This window comes from Bos taurus, chromosome 18, assembly GCF_002263795.3.
Source record: "Bos taurus isolate L1 Dominette 01449 registration number 42190680 breed Hereford chromosome 18, ARS-UCD2.0, whole genome shotgun sequence".
Taxonomy (NCBI): Eukaryota; Metazoa; Chordata; class Mammalia; order Artiodactyla; family Bovidae; genus Bos; species Bos taurus.
In genome coordinates this window covers 39,751,588-39,774,480 of record NC_037345.1, presented here as the reverse complement: position 1 = coordinate 39,774,480, position 22,893 = coordinate 39,751,588, and the positions used below count along the sequence as shown (strand labels likewise).

Sequence of the window (22,893 nt, the reverse complement as noted above, 5' to 3'; positions counted from 1 at the left end):
CACTTGGTGTAAGTGAACACAGAATGACTACATGACAATCAAGATCTTGAGCAAATTAGAGAAACACTGTATTTGTAATTGAGTATATAACCTTTTGGGCTTCCCAGGTGGCAGTAGTGGTAAAGAACCTGCCTGCCAATGCAGGAGACCAAGAGACGCAGGTTTGATCCCTGAGTCGGGAAGATCCCCTGGAGGCAGGCACAGCAACCCACTCCAGTATTCTTGCCTGGTGAATCCCCATAGACATGGGAGCCTGGAGGGCTACAATCCATAGGGTCACAGAGTTGGACAGGGCTGAGAAAAGCATCTATTTCTGCTTTATTGACTATGCCAAAGCCTTTGACTGTGTGGATCACAAGAAACTGTGGAAAATTCTGAAAGAGATGGGAATACCAGACCACTTGATCTGCCTCCTGAGAAATTTGTATGCAGGTCAGGAAGCAACAGTTAGAACTGGACATGGAACAACAGACTGGTTCCAAATAGGAAAGGGAGTTCGTCAAGGCTGTATATTGTCACCCTGTTTATTTAACTTATATGCAGAGTACATCATGAGAAACACTGGACTGGAGGAAGCACAAGCTGGAATCAAGATTGCTGGAAGAAATATCAATAACCTCAGATATGCAGATGACACCACCCTTATGGCAGAAAGTGAAGAGGAACTAAAAAGCCTCTTGATGAAAGTGAAAGTGGAGAGTGAAAAGTTGGCTTAAAGCTCAACATTCAGAAAACAAAGATCATGGCATCCAGTCCCATCACTTCATGGGAAATAGATGGGGAAACAGTGGAAACAGTGTCAGACTTTATTTTTCTGGGCTCCAAAATCACTGCAGATGGTGATTGCAGCCATTAAGTTAAAAGACGCTTACTCCTTGGAAGGAAAGTTATGACCAACCTAGATAGCATATTCAAAAGCAGAGACATTACTTTGCCAACAAAGGTTCGTCTAGTCAAGGCTATGGTTTTTCCTGTGGTCATGTATGGATGTGAGAGTTGGACTGTGAAGAAGGCTGAGCATCGAAGAATTGATGCTTTTGAAGTGTGGTGTTGGAGAAGACTCTTGAGAGTCCCTTGGACTGCAAGGAGATCCAACCAGTCCATTCTGAAGGAGATCAGCCCTGGGATTTCTTTGGAAGGAATGATGCTAAAGCTGAAACTCCAGTACTTTGGCCACCTTGGCCACCTCATGCGAAGAGCTGACTCATTGGAAAACACTCTGATGCTGGGAGGGATTGGGGGTAAGAGAAGAAGGGGACAACAGAGAATGAGATGGCTGGATGGCATCACTGACTCGATGGACGTGAGTCTCAGTGAACTCCGGGAGTTGGTGATAGACAGGGAGGCCTGGCGTGCTGCGATTCATGGGGTCGCAAAGAGTCGGACACAACTGAGCGACTGATCTGATCTGAAGCAACTTAGCACACACGCACATACAACCTTTATGTGAACATAAGCTGATTACAGTTTTACATAAAATTTTCAGTTGAATGAAACCAAATGCTAACCTATGCTCAGTGACTGGTAATTTCTAAATATTTTCACTAAAATATTTCATATTCATAAAGAAAAGTTGGTATCTTCCATATTTGCAGTTACAAATCAAAACATTCCAATATAAACTTGTGCTTATCTAAAGATAAGTTACCTTCATTTTCTGTACTGGCCGAAACTAAGAAAAAACAACAGAATGAGGAGAAAAATTCCTTATTAAAAACATTATATATAAACTGTTTTATATAAAGTGTGCACTGATTAGAAATACAAAATCATAAATTTATTGAGGATTATTGTTTTAATCACACGCCCTAAAACATACCAAGATATTATAAGCGACTATACGCAGCATCGAGCTTTTAGCTTTTTGGTACTTGGCCATTAGGCCAACCAGAAAAGCATCTACTATCCAAACAGAAATTTATTCAGCAACCTTGAAATTTTTGTTTTATAGTTAATTCTGCTAAGATCAGCCAGAAATGAGTTTTAATCTAACTAAAGAAAAAAAAAAAAAAAGGTGGGGAGGCCTATTACCAAATAATTGAGTCTCTTTGCAGTAGTAACTATGTATAAACAAATATTCAGCCAGGCCCTGCAAATCTGTAGTACCATCTATGTATAATAATTTTCATCATTTTAATAAAGGATATACTAGATATTACTATATTAAATCTAAAGGGAATTTAAGACCTAATTATAACAGTGTAATTAATGGTTTTATTTTTTTATTAGGCTTCCCCAGTGGCTCAGCAGTAATCTGCCTCCTACAACACAGGAGACGTGGCAGGAACCATGGGTTCGATCCCTGGGTCAGGAAGATCCACAGGAGAAGAGATTCACTCCACTATTCTTGCCTGGAAAACCTCCTGGACACAGGAGCCTGGTGGGCTATAGAACATAAAAATTAACAGAAAATCTCTCATGCTTCAGTTAAAATCTTTATAAGCATGTACTGGTTCTATAAAAAGTAATAATCATTTATTGCTTAAAATGATTCAAAAAACTGAAATAAAACTAAAACATCTCCTTTTTCTTACTTTTATCTTAAAAAGCAAAAATACACTAAAAAAATACATTGCCATTTCTAAAGAATCAATGAAAAATATTAAGTAAACAAGAAAAATAAGAATTTAATTGGGTTTATAATCAACAGTTTCATTCTAAAAAAGTGAGGTATTAAAAAAAGTGAGGTATTTCATATACTCACACCACAGTACCTTAACAAATGTTAAAAATATTCAATTAAGTATCTAGAAATAAAAGATAAGGTTTAAATATTTTAAAGGACTTGTATTCTCATCAAAGATTAAATAAAATAACAAAAGCATAAAGATTTTTTTCAACTCCTCTAATAACCTGTTACTTTTGTTCCACTTAGTTATTTTCAGAGTAGAAAAAACTTTTAGTGCAAATCTTTTTAAACAAAATAATGACTATAAAGATGGAGAAAGTTCACAAATTTGGATTTTACAGACCCAGAAATTTTCAAAACTTTGACATTAGCATGATATATAAAACCCCCCACTAAAATACAAGACTTTTCTCTTGGAAAACATAAGACAATATTGAAGAAATTAAGTGTATTTTAAGACCGCTTTCTCTGAGTTTGTCAGGAAACACAACTGTGATGTTTAAATTTCCTGGCTGTTAAAAATTCTTTTCAAAAAGCATCACAATTAAGTCAAAAATTTCAAGACCCCCCAAAATTTTTAATAACAGTAACTACTACCTTGATAACCTACACAAATCATCTCATCTTATGGACTTCCTCTACTTTCTTATCCATTTCTCATACATTATTTTTCCTTCCCTTTTTCTCAGAGCAATTTCTACAGATCACTGGTACCTGTCAGCTACACCCCGTTCAATCAGAATCTTCCTTGAGTTCTATCTCACGTCTAGAGCAACTCTGAATTCAGTAAGCCAGATGAAAAGCAACTGATCCCAAACACTGACTAAAAACCAAATACATTCTAGTATACACCAGTATGTTACATATCCCAACCCAGGTTAACAGTAAAAACAACTGAGCATTCAATACTTATTTGAGGGGCTTAAAGTTTTAATATCAGAACCTGGCCCTAGGCTTTCAACTTCATTCTAATCAAATAGTTAAAACAGGTAAAAATAAACTGAGTCACTGTATTGGACCACATTAACCAAGGCATAAAGTCTATTTAAGTGCAAAATGGTTTCCCAAGAGTGGTTTTTAATTCTCTCTTGGTAACCAATTTTCTATCAGATGTCTACCATTACACAACTGTAACAGCTTTCATAAAGTCACCAGTAGGAAATCACATTTCTTTCAGAAATCTACCTCCAACACTCACATCCTCCATATCAAGAACTAAATATAACCTCTTCCTCTGTCCCTTAAGTATTCCATTTCTTTCCCGAAGTAGAGCTTCTGTAAATATTGCAACATTAAGGAATAAATTTTAATGAATACAAATCAGAAAAAATGAAGGAACATTAGATTCCATTAAAGCTTTCCTTAAAAAAAAGTGTTTCCAAGTTATATTTTTAAATTCCCCTATGATTCTCTTTAAAAGAATGAACACAAAATTTCTCTGCTAATGACTTTATTCATGAATCTATAATGGAACTCAAAATAGAAAAGAACATGAAAAACTTCAGGTTAATATCTATCAACAAAATACATCAAAGAATATTTATTTTTTTATATAACTAACAAAAATCTCTAAAATGCACATGTGAAAATACAAATATATCACCTTGTGAAATTTCAGAGTACAAAGATCTGCTTAACATAGTTGGCCATAATAGCCTGATTATACTGATACATACATTTAATGCAAAAGAAATCAAACATAACTGAAAAATAAACATCACATGGTTAATCTTTTGGTAAAGTGCTACTTTCATATGGAAAAAAGGATTTGTGAAGATTAAAAAAATGTTCATGTTATACCATCATTCTCAAAGTGCCAAAATTTCTCAGTATTCACTACATTCATCACATTTGTATGTCCCCAATGAGACCATAAACATTATTTTGCAATTAAAAAAAATTTTTTTGTTCACACATTATTTCCTGGAAGCTAAAATCACCACTCCATTGATAAATGAAACTTTTCACTCATATAAGACTGTTTTAGACACAATAATTCTTCATTGTTTTAAATATGATCTTTGGTTTAAAGCTGTCCTGATAGCCTTTCTAATTGGACTTTAGTTAGTAAAATATTTATAAAACAGCACAGTAGCTTCATTTGAACCACACAAGTAAATTGGATCAGTGGCCTAAACACAATGAATGGCACATATCAAGATGTCTAGAATGATGAGTTCCCCAAATTAGTAACGGACATGGTCAATATTAAAGGAAATTAATGTTGCTGAGGAGTGGCTCATCTCTTTTCATCAAAGACCTCTATCAATTCATAACAGTATTAGCTATTGAGAGAAAATTAGTTGGAAAAAAAAATCTAACCTGAAGGCACACAGGTGCAAATCTTAAGCAGATAAATAAAACCAACTAAACTGCATACGCACGCATGGGTATGTCCAAGCATGTTACACACTTCTCTGCGTGAGGCTGAATACCATCATTACATATCTTCTACCATATAGGAAGCTCTATGCCTGTGTGTGTATATACCCTAGAGGTCAAACTAGCTGATGGGTTTTCCAGAAAAAAGTGAGACTTTAAATGATGCAAAACTTAGCCTTTCTTCAAAATAGAAGGTTTTAAATTAATAGCAAAGGAATGTAATAACAATGGAAACTGTAAGAAGCCATCAAGTTAAATCTCAGAAAGTATGAGATCAACTTCATAACTAAAGGCTGCCGATGATTTCTTCTCTCTCTCCTTGAATAATCAAATGCAAGTACCTTTTAGCAATGGCAGCATTCAAATCCCACAAAAAATCAAGTAGTGCGCCCTTAAGGAGCACCTCCATTGGCACAAACTGTAAAACCTGCTGCGGTGCCTCAGTGTTAACCAAATCTCTCAACAATTCGTTCACATTTTGCAGATACTGGAAAACTGGGTTTGGAAGATCCTGATAACCAACACAAAGCAGGACTGCACAAGTCTTCAGGGGCTCAGAGGATATGGGACAAGAAAATGTGATGAATCTAAAACAGCTGTGGAGTACAAATATCAAACCAGCCATAAACCTTGTAAAACAAGAAAGTATAGGCAAAATCATAACATCTCCTGTATGAAGCTGCTGCAAGGAATGTAGTACGCAGTCCAAAAATAATTGCTGGTAAGTGGGGTCTCCATCATGAAGCAATGAACAGCTAAAAGTCATGAGTGCAGCTGATTCCAAGAGTCGAACTTCCAATGGTATGGGCATTTTGATATTATGGAGAGCTGGGAAGCCCACGAGCAGGCACTTTATCTGGGTGCTGGGTTCTTTATCCTGATGATCCTGAAGGCACTTGGTAAGGCTAAACAACTCAGAAAATATCAATTCTTCAGAAAAAACGTGACAAGAACAACAATGCTTCTGTTTTGGCCTAAACTTAAGATCAAAATTCAAGGCTCCTCCTAATGACTTTTCAACTGATTCATTAAGAGCCTTTAAAATCTCACCATCACAGAAAGGAGAACACTTTACCTTTGGCAGTTTCTTTCCCTGTAAAACCTGCCATAAGTGACACTCAAGATTGAAAGCTGTCCCTTCCAAAAGAGAACTTTGCCCAGGATGATACGTAGCATGTTCTTCAGCCCAACTGTTAAAGTACCCTTTGGCCACCTTATCTTTCCAGGAAAGGGTTTCCAGCATTTTCCTTTCATTGTAGGTTTTAAAATATCTGCTTCTCTGCCCAAACCATTTTGTATTTGTACTACAGCCAATATTAGATTTTTTCACTAGCCAGTTATTTCTGGAAAGAGGCTTCAATTGAAACTTTTGCATGAAATACTGAACAGCATAGTCCCTTAAGCTATTCAGCTTTGCTTGTTCCCGTTTTCCCATGCACTCAAACAGACGAATGTTCTCAGAAATAGTCTCTAGTTGGTACTTATGAAAGAACGTGCAACATTCTTCATGTTTTCTAAGAAAAGATTCTGGAATCATGTGATGGGGAAAGAGAGCTTTCTTGGTCATTTCAGACCCAAAATTCAGCACCATCTTAGATAAAATAGGATAGATTGTCTCTCTTCCCTTATAGTAGAGACATACCACATAGACTTCTGAGTTTCCTGCCTTGCTAGTAGCTGGTTTGAAAATATGAACTTGATCAAAAGAACAGTTTAGTAGGTACATAAGATTTATGGAACAATGTTCAAACAAAGTAAACATCTTCAGAACAAAAGAGCCACCATTTCCAAGAGTCATCAGAGCAGTGACAGCTTCACAGTAATGCAAACAAGAGACTAAAGCTTCTTGTTCACCTGGGTTTCCTTGGCAATCAAAACTTCCATCTGCAGTGATCAAGTGAATGGTACCCATACTGTTTATGAAATTCTGAAGTCCAGTCAGATATTTCAAGGTCATGATATCACCAGTGTTATCTGGACCAAAGTACCAACAATGCAAGGTATTTGCAATAAGTCGGTCATCCATAATCATCGTAAGATTGTCATTTGCCTCATGGTAAGGATTCAGAGTATTAGCTACCCAATTCCAATCACAGGGGAATCGATGGGATTTCAAATAGTGATTGAGACTAGCTATAAAAGCTCCAGGAGCTTCACAAAGGTGTAGAGAATTCAGTTTTCCGTTCTGAAAAGCTTCCTGTGGAATAAGTGGAAAGCTGCACAAAATTTCATGAAACTTACACCATGCTTGAGTACAAAGTTCAGCATTTACAGATTTTCTCACATGAGAAATTATTTTCCCAGCTTTGTTAGTGAAAGCCGTGTGCTCATGCCACTCATCCAATTTCTTATCACTCAGTAGGTTTTTCACTTCATTTAGGGAGTTCTTCAAGTCAAGGAATGCACTGAATTCCGTGTGGTCACAGGTGAAAATCTCGCTGGGATCTGGTAACTGCCACTCATTATTAAGTGGTTTGCCATAAGAAAAGTTCTTGGCAAAGAGTTCAAAAATGTCAGCAAGAACATCTGGGCTGAATGTCTCAGGACTTGAACCCAGTGGTTGTTTTCTGCACTTATTCATTTTCAAATCAAATTAAAATCTAGAAAAAGAAAACACACAATTAAGTGAATCAAACTTTATTAGTGAGTGAAATCTAATCCACAGCAAACTGGATCACAATCATGACAAATCACATAAAATAGGTACATAATGTGAATACAATTCATTACATATTGAGGCAATTTGGAATAGAGAAAGAATAAAAGCACTGATGTCCAATAAACCTAGGCTCAAATTCCAGTGGCCATGGGTAAATAACTTTACATCAGTTCTTCTTTAAAAACTTGAGGTATTATTTTTTAAGATGAGGATGAAACATGTTAGCATACATGAAAGAACATTCATCAGTGAATGGCAGCTCCTATTACCAAAGTAACCCACCTAGTTCCTCCCCAAAGTTCTGAACCCATGGCTGAGACCACCACCCACAGGGACCCAAACACATGCTTAGAGGAAGATTTATCCTTTTGCTCAAACTATTAACAAATGACTTTTAGCTCTGTTTTTTAGCTCCCTCCAAATCTCACTTCCTTCCAGGAGACTCCAGCACCTGAACCCGGCACCGGTCCTGCTATGACTTTTCTGTCCCCACCCACTTAAACTCACCTATGAGGATTGCCAAATATGTCCTCTGTCCAGGTTTGACTCCTGCTAAGTCATGCACTTTGGTGGTACCAAATCACCTTTACAGGCCACCCACCAGCAAACAACCATCACCGTACTACTTGTCAACTGTGGTGAACTTGACAGGTTAGCCTCTCGCTCAACACTGAAACTGACCTACAGTTCACCCTGGTGTGTCTCTAAACTTCAGACTCCTGCCTCATATGATCGGTCAGACAGCTCCATGTTTATATTATAAAATATTATCTTTTTATTGCCACAAAAACTTAATATACTTTGATAGAATAATTTTAAACTGAAGAAATATCCTTAATGAATATATAAATTACAAATAGTCACTCTACATTGTGTGCTCTAATACTGTCTAAGTAACCAAAAACATCTGTCCACTGGAAACGGAAAGGGGTGCAAGAGAAGGAAGCAAGGCTTAAGGGCATAGTGTTGGAAAAGTTCTAAATTCCAGCAGAGACAGCAATGAGTATTACATGGTACTTGCTGGCAGTGTTAATCAACAGGTGCTTCAGTTCATGACTTCTGTGTTTATTTAGCATATTCAATACATTCTACATCAGTATGAAGATTAACACGGGAGATAAAAGACAAGTGAGCACCACAATAAACAGTAACAAAAGAAGGCTGCATTCCATTAGCATTTACTTTGTCCTCAAAATACTTTTTCATCCTTTTATATTTTGTTTAAATTACTCACAAGTCTGTCTGTGCCATTCTGTGCTCAGTCGCTCAGTTGTGTCTGACTCTTTGCGACCCTATGGACTGTAGCCCGCCAGGCTCCTCTGTCCATGGGGATTCTCCAGGCAAGAATACTGGAGTGGGTTGCCATGCCCTCCTCCAGGGGATCGTTCAAACCCAGGGATTGAACCCAGGTCCCCTGCATTGCACGAAGATTCTTTACTGTCTGAGCCACCAGGAAAGCCCACGAGCTTGCAAACTTCCTGAAGTAACAATTATCTTAGTCATTTCTGTTTGCCACCATATATTTACCCCAGAATTGTGGATAACAGTCACAATTACCTATTAATGTATTTTTCTTACCTTGGATTTTTTTTTTTTTACTGTTAGAATATTTAGACAAATTTCTGAAAGAAGGCAAAAAGGAAGCATTTTCACATTCACTAAAATTTTAATTAAAAGTAAATGCACGAGTACTACAACAAGTTATTCTGTCCTAATTCACACTTTGCTTACTGGAAACTACAACTTTTAGATTTCAACTATATTCTATTTTGGAAAAAGTCTGACTTTAGTCATTAACTTCACATACCAATTAATGGCTTTAAGTAAGCTCTGAAATCTTACCTAAGCTAATAAGTAATTACTTTCACAGGAGAACAACTAAAGTGATTCAAACACTCCACTGTTCTTCCCACCTATACCTGTGGAACATGGACCAAAATTATATATTTATAATAAACTGTATATCACGTTGAAATGGAGAAGGCAATGGCACCCCACTCCAGTACTCTTGCCTGGAAAATCCCATGGATGGAGGAGCCTGGTAGGCTGCAGTCCATGGGGTCGCTAAGAGTCTGACACGACTGAGCGACTTCACTTTCACTTTTCACTTTCATGCATTGGAGGAGGAAATGGCAACCCACTCCAGTGTTCTTGCCTGGAGAATCCCAGGGACAGGGGAGCCTAGTGGGCTGCCGTCTATGGGGTCACACATAGTCAGACACGACTGAAGTGACTGAGCATAGCATAGCATAGCATGTTGAAAAATGTTCAGGTTGATAACACACACCTTATCTAAACATTGTTTCCTACTACCAAATTCCCAGAATCCAACTGCTTCTCACTCACTCCAGCTACCAACTTTCTGATTAGAAACACCTGTCAACTCTCTTCTGAACTACTGACAGTCTTCTCACTCCTCTCTTTGCTTCTACCCTTGCCTCCACCATTCTATTCTGAAACACACCCATTAGAGCAACTTAGCAGCAGCAGCAGCAGTAGAGTAACTCTGAAAAAGCTAAGTTAGATTGTATGGCTGCTCTGCTCAAAACTGTGCTGCCATGGCTCCCCATTTCACTCAAAGTGAGTAAGTGCCAAAGTCTTTACAATAGCCTACAAGGCCCTTGAAGATGTCTGTTCTCCAGCCCCACCCCATGTCTAACCTAATTTTCTCCTACTACCCCTTTTTCTCACTGTGTTCCAGCTCCACAGGCTCTCTTGCTGTTCACTTAAAAGCCCAGACACACAGCAAGGGGAGTCTGGACAGTCAGTCCCTCCACCTGAAACGCTCTTCCCTTCCCTTATCTCCTTCAAGAATTTACAGAAGTGTCATTTTTTTCTAAGGAGCCTAAGTTGCCATTCTAATTTAAAATTGCATCTTCCATTAACAATGGTAAAGGTAAGAACTTTGCTGTTTTTTCCTATGACACTCTTTTCCTTCTAACATGTGAAAGTGAAAAAGTGAACGTGAAGTCACTCAGTCGTGTCCAACTCTTTGCGATCCCCATGGACTGTGGAGCCAGGCTCCACTGGAAATTTTCCAGGAAAGAGTACTGGAGTGGGTTGCCATTTCCTTCTCCAGGGGATCTTCCCGACCCAGGAAATGAACCGGGTCTCCAGCATATCAGGCAGACGCTTTACCGTCTGAGCCACCAGGGAATTTACTTATTTATGTTTACTATTTTTTATGCCTTCCCAAAACTACAACCTAAGCTGCAATGGGCAGGGATCTTTGTTTTCTTTACTCACTTATTAAGAAGTAAGAACTGTGCTCAGTACACAGAAAGCATTCAGTAAGTATTCATGGAATAACTAAAGAGGTTTTCCAGGCAAGAAGAGTGGGATGCCATCGCCTTCTCCGAAAGGGATATCAGACTAGCCCAAAAGGCGTGCCTCTGATCAGGTTCTGAATATAAGTCTTAGCTAAGGACTTCAACGTCACTCGAGCACCTCACATAAAACAAAAGCAAAAATGCATATGTTTACGAGATACAAGGAAAAAGTTTTCAGTATGATCCTCTGGAAAAGGTTCCTCTGTCCCTCTTATGAAGCACTCCATAGAGCTTTGTGGCATCATCATTCTGCTACGAGGGTCAGTTTTATCATCGTTGTTTTGCAGAATTGAGTAGGAAGTCATATACCCCTGCCCAAAGCCACGAAGGGAATACCCGCAAAATTCACCGGACTAACACAGTCTCATTAATAGCTGTTACTCCTCCAGTTAACACTTGCAAAGGAATTTTAGAAGAAGTGCCAACAGCTCCACCTCCTCACAGCAACAGCGAAAATAATGCCTAGGGTGTATCCACCGCCTTACTTTGCGCCAGGGGCACCCCAAACCTCGTTTCCTCTAGGTGGAAATGGGTCTCAAGTTCCATTCGAGCGGCCCAGTCCCTGACCCGGCCCAAGCCTCTGCCTAATTCACTGTAAAGTCGAAGGAAGACCCGGGTTCAGAAAGTGGGCTTGGATTACCTTCGCTCACGCCCACCTCAGCCCCCAGAGTCTAGAGAGGCTGCGCTTCACTCGCTTTCCTCACTCAAGGAGGGCATTCTCCACTTCCACTCCTGGGGATGATTCCCAAGAGCATCGCTACTTCAGGTCTTCCGAGACCCTGGCACAGGGATGGGAGGTGGCGCGCCGGAAGGTCGAGAAGGAGGAAGGAGCGGCCCTAAGAACACGCAGACCGGAAGCACACCTCCAGTCCGCGCCGCCGCGAGACGCCGGCGGACGGAGGCCCAAAGGCCCTAACACACGCACTGCGCGTGCGCCTCAAGGCTGAGCTGGCGTCTTACGTCAACGTTACGCACGTCGGCGATGCTCGTAAGAGACCTCTGCTCTCTCGGTTTCGTTTCTCCGCTGGGTGCTGAAGCTGGGAAGCGCCAGCCCCCCGCCCAACGGCCGCTATGGCAACTGCGCGCTCACCGAGCGTCCTCTGGCCCCGCCCCCCGAAGGTGGAGGCGTGGAATGGGGCGAGGACAACCTGTCCCAGACACGCTGGCCCCGCCCACCTGGGCCCCGGACGCCCGAGGTTCTCTCGTTTTGCTGTAGCATTTAGCTCTTAGCACTGGCTGAGTTAAAACTGGTGCTCAGAAGAACATGAGGTTAAAAAGCCAAACTAGGGAAACTACAAAAACACTGTTATCATAACATACATATATTTATAAACGAATAAGACAACCTCCCCGGAAAAGGAAATGGCAACCCACTCCAGTACCCTTGCCTAGAAAAATCCCATGGACAGAGGAGCCCGGTAGGCTACAGTCCATGGGGTCGCAAAGAGTCAGACATGACTGAGCGACTTCACTTTCACTTTTCACTTTCACAAGATAACCTCAAAGAAAAATGGGAGAAGATTGAACAGGCCATTCAAAAAGCAAAATAACCGATAAGGATATAGTACAAAGCTATTTGGGCTTCCTGATGGCTCAGTTGGTAAAGAATTTGCCTGCAATGCGGGAGACCTAGGTTCGATCCCTGGGTTGGGAAGATTCCCTGGAGAAAGGAAAGGCTACCCACTCCAGTATTCTGGCCTGGAGAATTCCATGGACTGTATAGTCTATGGGGCTGCAAAGAGTCAGACACAACTGAGTGACTTTCACTTCACAAAGCTATTTGACTTTAAAAAATAATAGTAATAAATAAGGTTTATTTTCACTCAACTTAGCAAATAGTTTAAAAGATCAGAAATGGCTATTGGTGAGAATATGGAAAACAAGTTTACATATTTTGGGGAAGAGCAAAAACTGTTACTACCTTACAGAACACAAGGCCTTCCCTGGTGGCTCAGTGGGTAAAGAATCCGCCTGCAATGTGGGAGACCTGGGGTTCAATCCCTGGGTTGGGAAGATCCCCTGGAGAAGGGAATGGCTACCCACTCCAGTATTCTGGTCTGGAGAACTTCATAGACTGTACAGTCCATGGAGGAACAAAGAGTTGGATATGACTGAGCAACTTTCACTTTCACTTTTACAGAAGGCAAACTTTAAAATAACCTTGCACCTTAGCCCAGCAATTCCCACTCCTAGCAATTTAGCTTTAGAAAACAACTGACACTCACTTTGGGAAAAAAATGTTTATCATAGCATCTTAATAACATCAATAACAATACTGGAGCCTATTATACAAGGTGAAGTAAGTCAGAAAGAGAAAAATAAATATTGTATACTAACGCATATATATGGGCTTCCCTGGTGGCTCAGGTGATAAAGAATCTGTCTGCAATGCAGGGAGACTGGGTTCGAGCTCTGGGTTGGGAAGGTGCCCTGGAGAAGGGAATGGCAACCCACTCCAGTATTCTTGCCTGAAGAATTCCATGCACAGAAGACCCTGGCGGGCTACAGTCCATGGGTCACAAAGAGTTGGTCACAACTTAGCGACTAACACTACTATGCAGCCATTAACAGGTTATATATGCCAAAAGTGTCATATGAAAATAGGAGAATATAGAACTATATGTGGAGTTTGGCCCATTTATGTCATATATATACATGTGTGTGTGTGTGTGTGTGTGTGTGTGTGTGTGTGTATACACATACAAATTTTACAACTCTTGCAGTATATGCATCAGTGGAGAAAAGTCTTTTCAAAAAAAAAAAAATAGTGGGGCTTCCCTGGTGGTCCAGTGGTTAATAATCCACCTGCCAATGTAGGAGACATGGGTTTGATCCTTGGTCAGGGAAGGTCCCGCATGTGACAGGGCAACTAAGACTGTGTGGCACAACTACCAAGGCCCACACACCTAGAGCCTGCACTCTGCAAAAAGAGGAACCACTGCGGTGAGAAGCCCCTGCTTGCCACAACCAGAGGAAGCCCTCACGCAGTAACAAAGACCCCATGCAGTCAAAACAAATAAATAAATAATCTTTTAAAAAAGGATGCTAGGACATTTGAATATCTGTGTTATATGGAAAAGGCTTTATCTGGACTCTTACTTCACATAATAAACAAAAACAGATTTCATTTGGATTGTCAATCTATATCTTAAAGATCAAACAATAACTCGTAGCAGAAAATGTAAGACAACATCTTCATGATCTTGAAAGAGGCAAAAAGTTTATAACAGGACAGAAAAGGCAATAATCATTATATATATATATATATATATATATATATATATATATATATACACACACACACACACACACGAATTGACACTAAAATTAAGAATGTTTATTCATCATAAGACAGCACTGAGAGTGAAGGGGAAATATATATATATATGTATATTTACCATACACATATGTGACAAAGGATTGCATCCAGAGTATATATCGCCTAAAACAAATGAGAAAAGATGTCCCATTAGGAAAATGGGCAAAAGACCAGAACAAAAACTTCAAAAAGATGATATCCAAAAGGTCAATAAACATAAATACATGCTCAACTCCATTAGTCATTGGAGAGATGTAAACCAAACCCATAATGAAACAGTTACACACTGACTAGCTAAAATGAAACACTGAAAATATAACTGTTGGAGAGTTTCATGGGCAACCAATGCAAAGCTGTTTGGAAGAAAAAAGATCTTCCAAGATCTTCCTAACTCACCAGTTGGTTGCCATTTTTAGAAAAATTTTCCAGGTATAGTTTTATTCCAGAAAGTTCCCTTGAGCCCCTTCCCAATCAATCTCTCACCCCCAAGAAGCAAACATTGATCTGTTTTCTAACATTATATTTTAGTTTTGCCTATTCTAGATGTCATATATATTCTATCATTACAGTCTGAAATTTTAATTTCCAGCCCCTTTCCACTCACTGTAATTTTTTTTTTTTTTTTTTTAGTATTGTAGGAGAGGAAAAAAACTTTCTTTTACTAGTCTAGGATTCTTGGCTTGGGCTCTGTAACAAAAGATAAATTAACAAGAGAAAAGCATATGAATTTATTAATGTTTTGCATGACAAGAGAGCCTTCACAAGGAATTGAGGATCTGAAAGACACTGTTTCTCACACTAGGTTTAAACCTCAGTGTTTTTATACTAGGTTTGATAAGAAGTAGAATGTCGTGGGAAAGTGTGACAAATGAGTCTGAGCTAAGAATGAAAAAGCTGGCTTGAAACTCAACATTCAAAAAACAAAGATTATGGCATCTGTTCCCATCACTTCATGGCAAATAGATGGGAAAAAGTGGAAGCAGCGACAGATTTTATTTTCTTGTGCTGTGATTTCCAAAATCACCGTGGACAGTGACTACAGCCGTGAAATTAAAAGACGCTCGCTCCTTGGAAGAAAAACCATGACAAACATAGAAAGAGTATTCAAAAGTGGAGACATCACTGTGCCAGGAAAGGTCTGTATAGTCAAAGCAATGGTTTTCCCAGTAATCATGTATGGATGTGAGAGTTGGACCATAAAGAAGGCTGAGCACCAAAAAACTGATGCTTTCAAACCGTGATGCTGGAGAAGACTCTGGAGAGTCCCTTGGACTACTAAGAGATTGAACCAGTCAATCCTAAAGGAGATCAACCCTGAATATTCATTGGAAAGACTGATGCTGAATCTCCAATAATTTGGCCACCTGATGCAGAGAGCTGACTCATTGGTAAAGACCCTGATGCTGGGAAAGATTGAAACCAAAGCGGGAAGGGGTGCTGGCAGAGGATAAGATGGTTAGATAGCATCACTGACTCAATGGACATGAATTTGAGCAAACTCCAAGAGATAGTGGAGGACAGAAGAGCTTGACGTGCTGTGGTCCATGGGGTCACAGATATTTGGACATGAGTTAATGACTGAACAACAACAAGAGTACTAAACTGGGGAAAACTTAACAAGGTATGTTTATCCAGATTCCTCTTGGAGTCCTCCCATCTTTGGAGAGAAGGATGTTTCTTTCTCCTAGGTATAGGGAGGGCATCTCTCACTCAAGGTTCTTATAACCTGCTTCAGAGCAAGGTCAGAATCTTTCCTGTGCCTACCATTTCTTACATTCCTTTAGCTTAAAATATTCAATATGCCAAGGCACCCCATTTAGGGGTAGTATGTTCGGAACCCTGACTATATTCATCCATGTTGTCTTCTGTATCTGTAGTTTGTTCCTTTTTATTAAGTAGTATGCCATTGTATGGATAGAATACAGTTTATTATTCTCCTACTGATGGACATGTGAGTTTTATTCCCAGTTTGGGGCTATTATGAATAAACCTGTTGTAAGCATTCCAGTGGGGCTTCCCTGGTGGCTCAGTGGTAAAGAATCTGTGCCAATGCAGGAGACATGGGTTCAATACCTGGGTTGGGATGATCTGCTGGAAAAGGAAACAGCAACCCACTCCAGTATTCTTACTTGGGAAATCCCATGGACAGAGGACCCTGGTGGGCTAGTCCATGGGGTCACAAAAGAGTCACATGACTTAGTTACCAAACAACAACAAAGCATTCCAGTAAAGTTTTTTTTGTGAGCATATGATGCTGAAGCTGAAACTCCAATACTATGGCCACCTCATGCAAAGAGTTGACTCATTGGAAAAGACCCTGATGCTGGGAGGGATTGGGGGCAGGAGGAGAAGGGGACAACAGAGGATGAGATGGCTGGATGGCATCACCGACTAGATGGATGTGAGTTTGGGTGAACTCTGGGAGTTGGTGATGGACAGGGAGGCCGGGCGTGCTGCAATTCATGAGGTCGCAAACAGTCAGACACGACTGAGTGACTGAACTGAACTGAACTGATTTTCTGTACTCTTGGGTAAATACCTTTGGGTAAGTATCTAGCCATGATATGATTGGGTCATGAAGCAGATCAGGATTTCTCAACCTCAGCATTATTGTTATTTTGAGAATCATTGAGGAAGATTAAGAAACCCCCAAAGAGTTTTCCAAAGAGCTTGCACTATTTTATATCTCTACCCACAGTATGCAAGCATTCTGGTTGCTTCACATCCTTACCAACTTTCAGTGTTGTGAATCTTTTTTATTTTAACTACTGATGGGAGTTGGTTGCTTTTTACATCTGATCCTTAGTAAATATTAACTAAAAGCTATGGCTATTGCTCTTTCACGGGACCAAGACTAGACAAAGGATATGTAATCCCTTAAACACAATCACCAAGTTCCTCAAGGTTTATGAATATCAGAAACATCCCAAACAAAAAAACTTATAGTGAGTCTGTTTTTACTAAAATAATCACAACATTAACCTTTTTTGAGTACATAATATGTGCTAACCCCTGAAAATTGCCATTTTTCACTTATTCTTCTCAACAGCTGTATGAGGTCAATATATGTATCATCTCCATTTTATAAACAGAGAAATCAAGGACCAGAGTGGTTAAGAAATTTGCTGAAGGTCATACAGTCAATTAGTAGTGGAGTCAAGGTTTGGACCTAGGTCGGCTGACTACAAGGCCAATCTGTTCCAGAGAGAATTCCTAGAAATTGCCTCCAGTAATTTAAAAACCACTTTATAGTCCACATTCATGGCCAGAAATGCTTATAGTAGGCCAGTAATTTTTTTTAAAGATGAGTTTTATTCATTTTGTCCTAAAAGCAGGAAGATGGATTGTTGCTAATTTGGAGGGAATAGATGAAATGTTACGCATGAATTATATTAATATTTAAAACTTTAAAGAATTGAAAGAAAATCACCAGGCCCTGTACTAATTTGCACATTTATATTAAAATGCACAGTTATGTGAATGCATTTAGTATCAACTTTTAAAAATATTTTTTAATGATCATACACAGTGTCTGAGTGCAAGCCAGGTACAGCTGGTTATTCTTTCCAGTTCCTAAGAGTTCTTTACGTCTTCAATTGGCATGATACAACATAAGTAGCATACAAGAATTAAAACAACTGGCTTCCCAGCCTCTACTCTGATTATAATTCTCTGTCAAAGCAAACAAAACATAAACTGCCTCTGTGATCATTTATCACCAATCGACTTGCTGAGTCTCTAATTACATCCTCAGATTCTTCGAGGCGACAATGTACAAATCGTGGTTCCAAAACCCCAGAGGGAGTTTTCTGGGGTAATAGAAATGCTCTGTATCTTGATGGGGGATTTAGGTTAAGAGGTATATATATTTGTCAAAAGTCATCAAATGGTACAATTCAGATTAGCATTCCACTAAATAAAAATTTTGCTTTATAAAAAAGAGTCATAAACAAATATTGAGCTTTAGGTTAACCATTTGCATGCTGAAGTGTTTAGGGGAGAAGTATATTATATCTGCACCTTACTTTGAAATGTACTACACAGAAGATGAGTTGGTGGATGAATAGAAGGATGGATCAATGATAAAGTTAGTATAGCAAAATGTTCACAACTGTAAAATCTAGGTAGTGGACACATAATTTTTTCAGCTTTTCTCTATTAAAATTTTTCATAATAAAATATTGAGGGAAATAGAGATTCGTATCACAAAAGACAAAAATGGCATCTCTTTCCATAAAAAAAACAAATAGAGGAACCTCACTGGTGGTCCGGGCTTCCCCGGTGGCTCAGACAGTAAAGAATCGGCCTGCAATGCAGGAGACCTGGGTTCGATCCCTGGGTTAGGAAGTTCCCCTGTCAGAGAGCATGGCAACCTACTCCAGTATTCTTGCTTGGAGAATCCCCATGGACAGAGGAGCCTGGCGGGCTGCAGTCCATGATGTTGCATGGAGTCAGACATGACTGTGCGAATAAGCACAGCACAGCACCCTGGGGGTCCAGCAGCTAAGATCCATGCTCCCAGTGCAGGGGGCCCAGGTCTGATCCCTGGTCAGAGAATTAGATCCCACAGGCCATAACTAAGAGTTCAAATGCCACAACTAAATATTTCTCATACTGCAACTAGACATCCCTCATGCCACAATGAAGATCAAAGATTGCACATGCCACAACTGGGACCCAGTGCAGCCAAATAAATATTTTACAAATAAATATTTTTACATTAAAATAAATATATATATATTAAAATAAATATTTTTTCAAGCCAGGCTTCAACAATATGTGAACCGTGAACTACCAGATGTTCAAGCTGGTTTTAGAAAAGGCAGAGGAACCAGAGATCAAATTGCCAACATCCGCTGGATCATGGAAACAGGAAGAGAGTTCCAGAGAAACATCTATTTCTGCTTTATTGACTATGCCAAAGCCTTTGACTGTGTGGATCACAATTAACTGTGGAAAATTCTGAAAGAGATGGGAATACCAGACCACCTGATCTGCCTCTTGAGAAACCTGTATGCACGTCAGGAAGCAACAGTTAGAACTGGACATGGAACAACAGACTGGTTCCAAATAGGAAAAGCAGTACATCAAGGCTGTATATTGTCACCCTGCTTATTTATCTTATATGCAGAGTACATCATGAGAAATGCTGGACTGGAGGAAGCACAAGCTGGAATCAAGATTTCTGGGAGAAATATCAATAACCTCAGATATGCAAATGACACCACCCTTATGGCAGAAAGTGAAGAGGAACTAAAACGCCTCTTGATGAAAGTGAAAGTGGAGAGTGAAAAGTTGGCTTAAAGCTCAACATTCGGAAAATGAAGATCATGGCATCCAGTCCCACCATTTCATGGGAAATAGATGAGGAAACAGTGGAAACAGTGTCCGACTTTATTTTTCTGGGCTCCAAAATCATTGCAGATGGTGATTGCATCCATGAAATTAAAAGACACTTACTCCTTGGAAGGAAAATTATGACCAACCTAAATAGCATATTAAAAAGCAGAGACATTACTGTGTCAACAAAGGTCAGTCTAGTCAAGGCTATGGTTTTTCCAGTGGTCACGTATGGATGTGAGAGTTGGACTATAAGGAAAGCTGGATGCTAAAGAGTGATGCTTTTGAACTGTGGTGTTGGAGAAGACTCTGGTCTGCAAGGAGATCCACCCAGTCCATCCTAAAGGCAATCAGTCCTGAATACTCATTAGAAGGATTGATGTTGAAGCTGAAACTCCAATACTTTGGCCACCTGATGTGAAGAGCTGACTCATTTGGAAAGACCCTAATGCTGGGAAAGATTGAAGGTGGGATGAGAAGGGGATGACAGAGGATGAGATGGTTGGGTGCCATCACTGACTCAATGGACATGAGTTTGGGTAAACTCCAGGAGTTGGTGATGGACAGGGAGGTCTGGCATGCTGCAATCCATGGGGTCGCAAAGAGTCGGACACGACCAAGCGACTGAACTGAACTGAAAGAAGGAGGAACTGGAAGGGAAAAGAGACTTTAATTTTTTCCTTAAAAGGCTGCTATTATTTGGGTAGAGGAAGTCCCAGCCTAGCTCAGAAAAATAACACAGGTGGAAAAACAGGCAAGAGGAAGGATGATTGCTCAAAAGGGATAGAAACTTAATAAGATTAAAATGCTATATAGGTAGTGTCTTAGTCACTTTAGGCTGCTATAACAAATACCCTACACTAGGTATCTTAAACAACAGAACTTTGTTTCTCACAGTACTGGAGGCTGGAGTCTGAAATCAAGGTGCGGGAAGATTGGTTCCTGGTGAGGGCTCTCTTCCTGGCTTGCAGAAGGCTGCCTTCTCACTGTGTCCTCACAAGACACAGAGAGAGTGAGTCAGCTTTCTGGTCTCTTCATATAAGGGCACTAATCCCATCCTGGGGATCCCCACCCATCAACTCATCTAAACCTAGTGTTAGGTGCTCAGTCCTGTCCCTAAACCTAATTACCTCCCAAAGGCCCCATCTCCAAATAGCATCACATTGAGGGGAAGGGCTTCAAAATATGAATTTTGTGGGGATACAATTCAATCCACAGCAGGCAGTGAAGAACCAGAGTAAGCTGAGGTGCCAGAATTTGCAGCAACTAGAAATGGTCAAGAAGAAAAGAAATAACTGTTTGGTACTTACAGAGTAAGGGATGATAGAGGAATAGCCAAGCAGAAATATCGTGGAAGGAGTTTGAAATTAATGGGTGACTGAAGTTCAGGTGAGAAAATTAATCTGAGGTTAACTCTCAAGCTTGTGAATTAAGTAAGTACTTTGTTATTATTTATTATTAACAATCAATGTGATACTTAACTTAGAAGTGAGACCAATACCAAAAGTTATTAAAGCACTAACCCTGGGGATTCTTATTGTTAATAGCTCACCTAACACTGTCCCTACTTGGGCTCAATATGGCTTCTCTTTTTGAATGGTTAAGCCTTTATCAGCTCTACCATCTGAGTGTCTAGGTTAAAATCTTCACAAACAAGCTTTGTGACTTGGGGCAAGGAAGATCTCCAAGGGTCACGCTGAGGATTAACAAGTGAATATAAAGCACTTAGCGTAGGTTTTTGCACTTAGTATCTGATAAATGTTAGCTGCTCCTGGGGGTGGGGGGGGGTGGGGGGAAATCTGTTCTTTTCTGGAAGATAGGGTACAGACCTTCCTTTTAGGATTTTCCTTCTTTCACTATTTCTTTTTACATTCAAAACCCATAACAGAGCAGGAGAGGAAGAGAGGGAGGGAGATGAAGGAAGAGAAAACGAAAACTGAGAAGACAATTGAGACCAAATTATTTCATATCTGTCACTGAGAAGCTGTCAAATGTATTCACTGTCTTTAACAATGTGGGCAGGTTTCAAAGAATGGAAAGAGGACCAGCTTTGTAAAATGAATGAACACACAAATCAGCATGGCTGCTGCTCAAAAACACAGAAGAGAATGATAAAGGCAAGTGGCAGAAGTTTTATACTGCCTTACCATTTGTGTAATGTTTAAAAACATGAAAAAAATCTGCTTCACGTTTATTGATACAAATGTAGGGAAAATATAAAACCACAGAGGAGGAAGATGCACACTGTAACTTTCAGAGAGTGGTAAGCTCTGGGAAGACAGAAGGGATGAGAAAGAGGCACAAAAGGGACCTCAACTGCATCCACAATGTTTTTACTCTTATTATTAAGCTCTGAAGCAGTGGCAAAATGCTAGCACTTCAAAAAATCTAAGTAGTAGATACACCGGTGTTATATTATTCTCTTTACGTCTTTGAATGTTTGAAATATTTCCCAGAACTTTTAAGCATAAAAAAAGAGGACAATCTGCCTCATGCTTAAATCCATTCAAACTCCCACACACTGTAGAAATCCATTTGCTCAATGAAATCATAAGTATGAATGATTTTCAGGAATGAGTATGCGTCTCAGATTCAATTTGAAAAGAGTATAATGAATCTATTAAAAATAGGTTATGTTTTGTGTTATGTTTACATTATCAAAATAGACTTCAATTCTGATATCTGGGTTGAATTACACATATTACCATATTATTGAGTTTTTCTTGCATTTTATTTTACTAACAATTGATAGTAATACCACATTACAATTTTGGGGTGCTTTGTAATTAACAAATCGATGGTGTATACTTTAAGATCACCCTGGGTTTCATCACGGGGGCAAATGCTGATTGATGGTGCCTGCTCTGAATACTGTGTTGAGTCAGTTGTGAAACCACATCTGGGCCCTGCTGGACTAGCAGTGATCAGCTAGGCAGGGCAGGGTGTCAAGGGCAGAGTGGTAGAATCGGGGGGCCCTGTGTGTCCCACTGGTACTCCTGACACTTTCCTGATTCTCCTTCTGCCTCTCTCACTGCTCCTTCTCTGTTTCCCTTCACCTACCCTTTCTATCTTGGTGCTTCCAAGTACTCACCCCCCTTCATTCCCCTTGATCTCCCCTCAGCCTGCAAGAATCCCTGGCTGATTTCATCTTCATCCACAGCAACCCTCCATGTGATGAGTCCCTCCTCTTCTGTTTTCCTATGAAGCCTTCCCAGATCCATCTGGGCCAGGTGAG

The 22,893-nt window shown here is 39.8% G+C and overlaps 2 protein-coding genes across 5 annotated transcripts in view; both read right to left on the bottom strand.

Annotated features, from left to right (window-relative positions):
- The window catches only part of LOC112442305 (hydrocephalus-inducing protein homolog), a 316,573-nt gene that overhangs the window by 244,313 nt on the left and 49,367 nt on the right, over nucleotides 1-22,893 (bottom strand). The gene's annotated exons all lie outside the window — the stretch shown is intronic.
- CMTR2 (cap methyltransferase 2) overlaps nucleotides 4,063-22,893 on the bottom strand; it is a 103,944-nt gene continuing 85,113 nt past the window's right edge. For 2 of the 4 annotated variants that reach the window (XM_059877485.1, XM_024979010.2), the window contains exon 2: nucleotides 4,063-7,611. In XM_059877485.1, the coding sequence (XP_059733468.1) occupies nucleotides 5,298-7,592 (2,295 nt within the window). In that variant the 5' untranslated portion in view covers nucleotides 7,593-7,611 and the 3' untranslated portion in view covers nucleotides 4,063-5,297. Of the gene's footprint in view, nucleotides 7,612-11,639; nucleotides 12,110-14,397; nucleotides 14,442-22,893 lie in introns of those variants that run through there. The other 2 variants (XM_024979011.2, XM_002694847.7) reach the window with 2 other exon arrangements.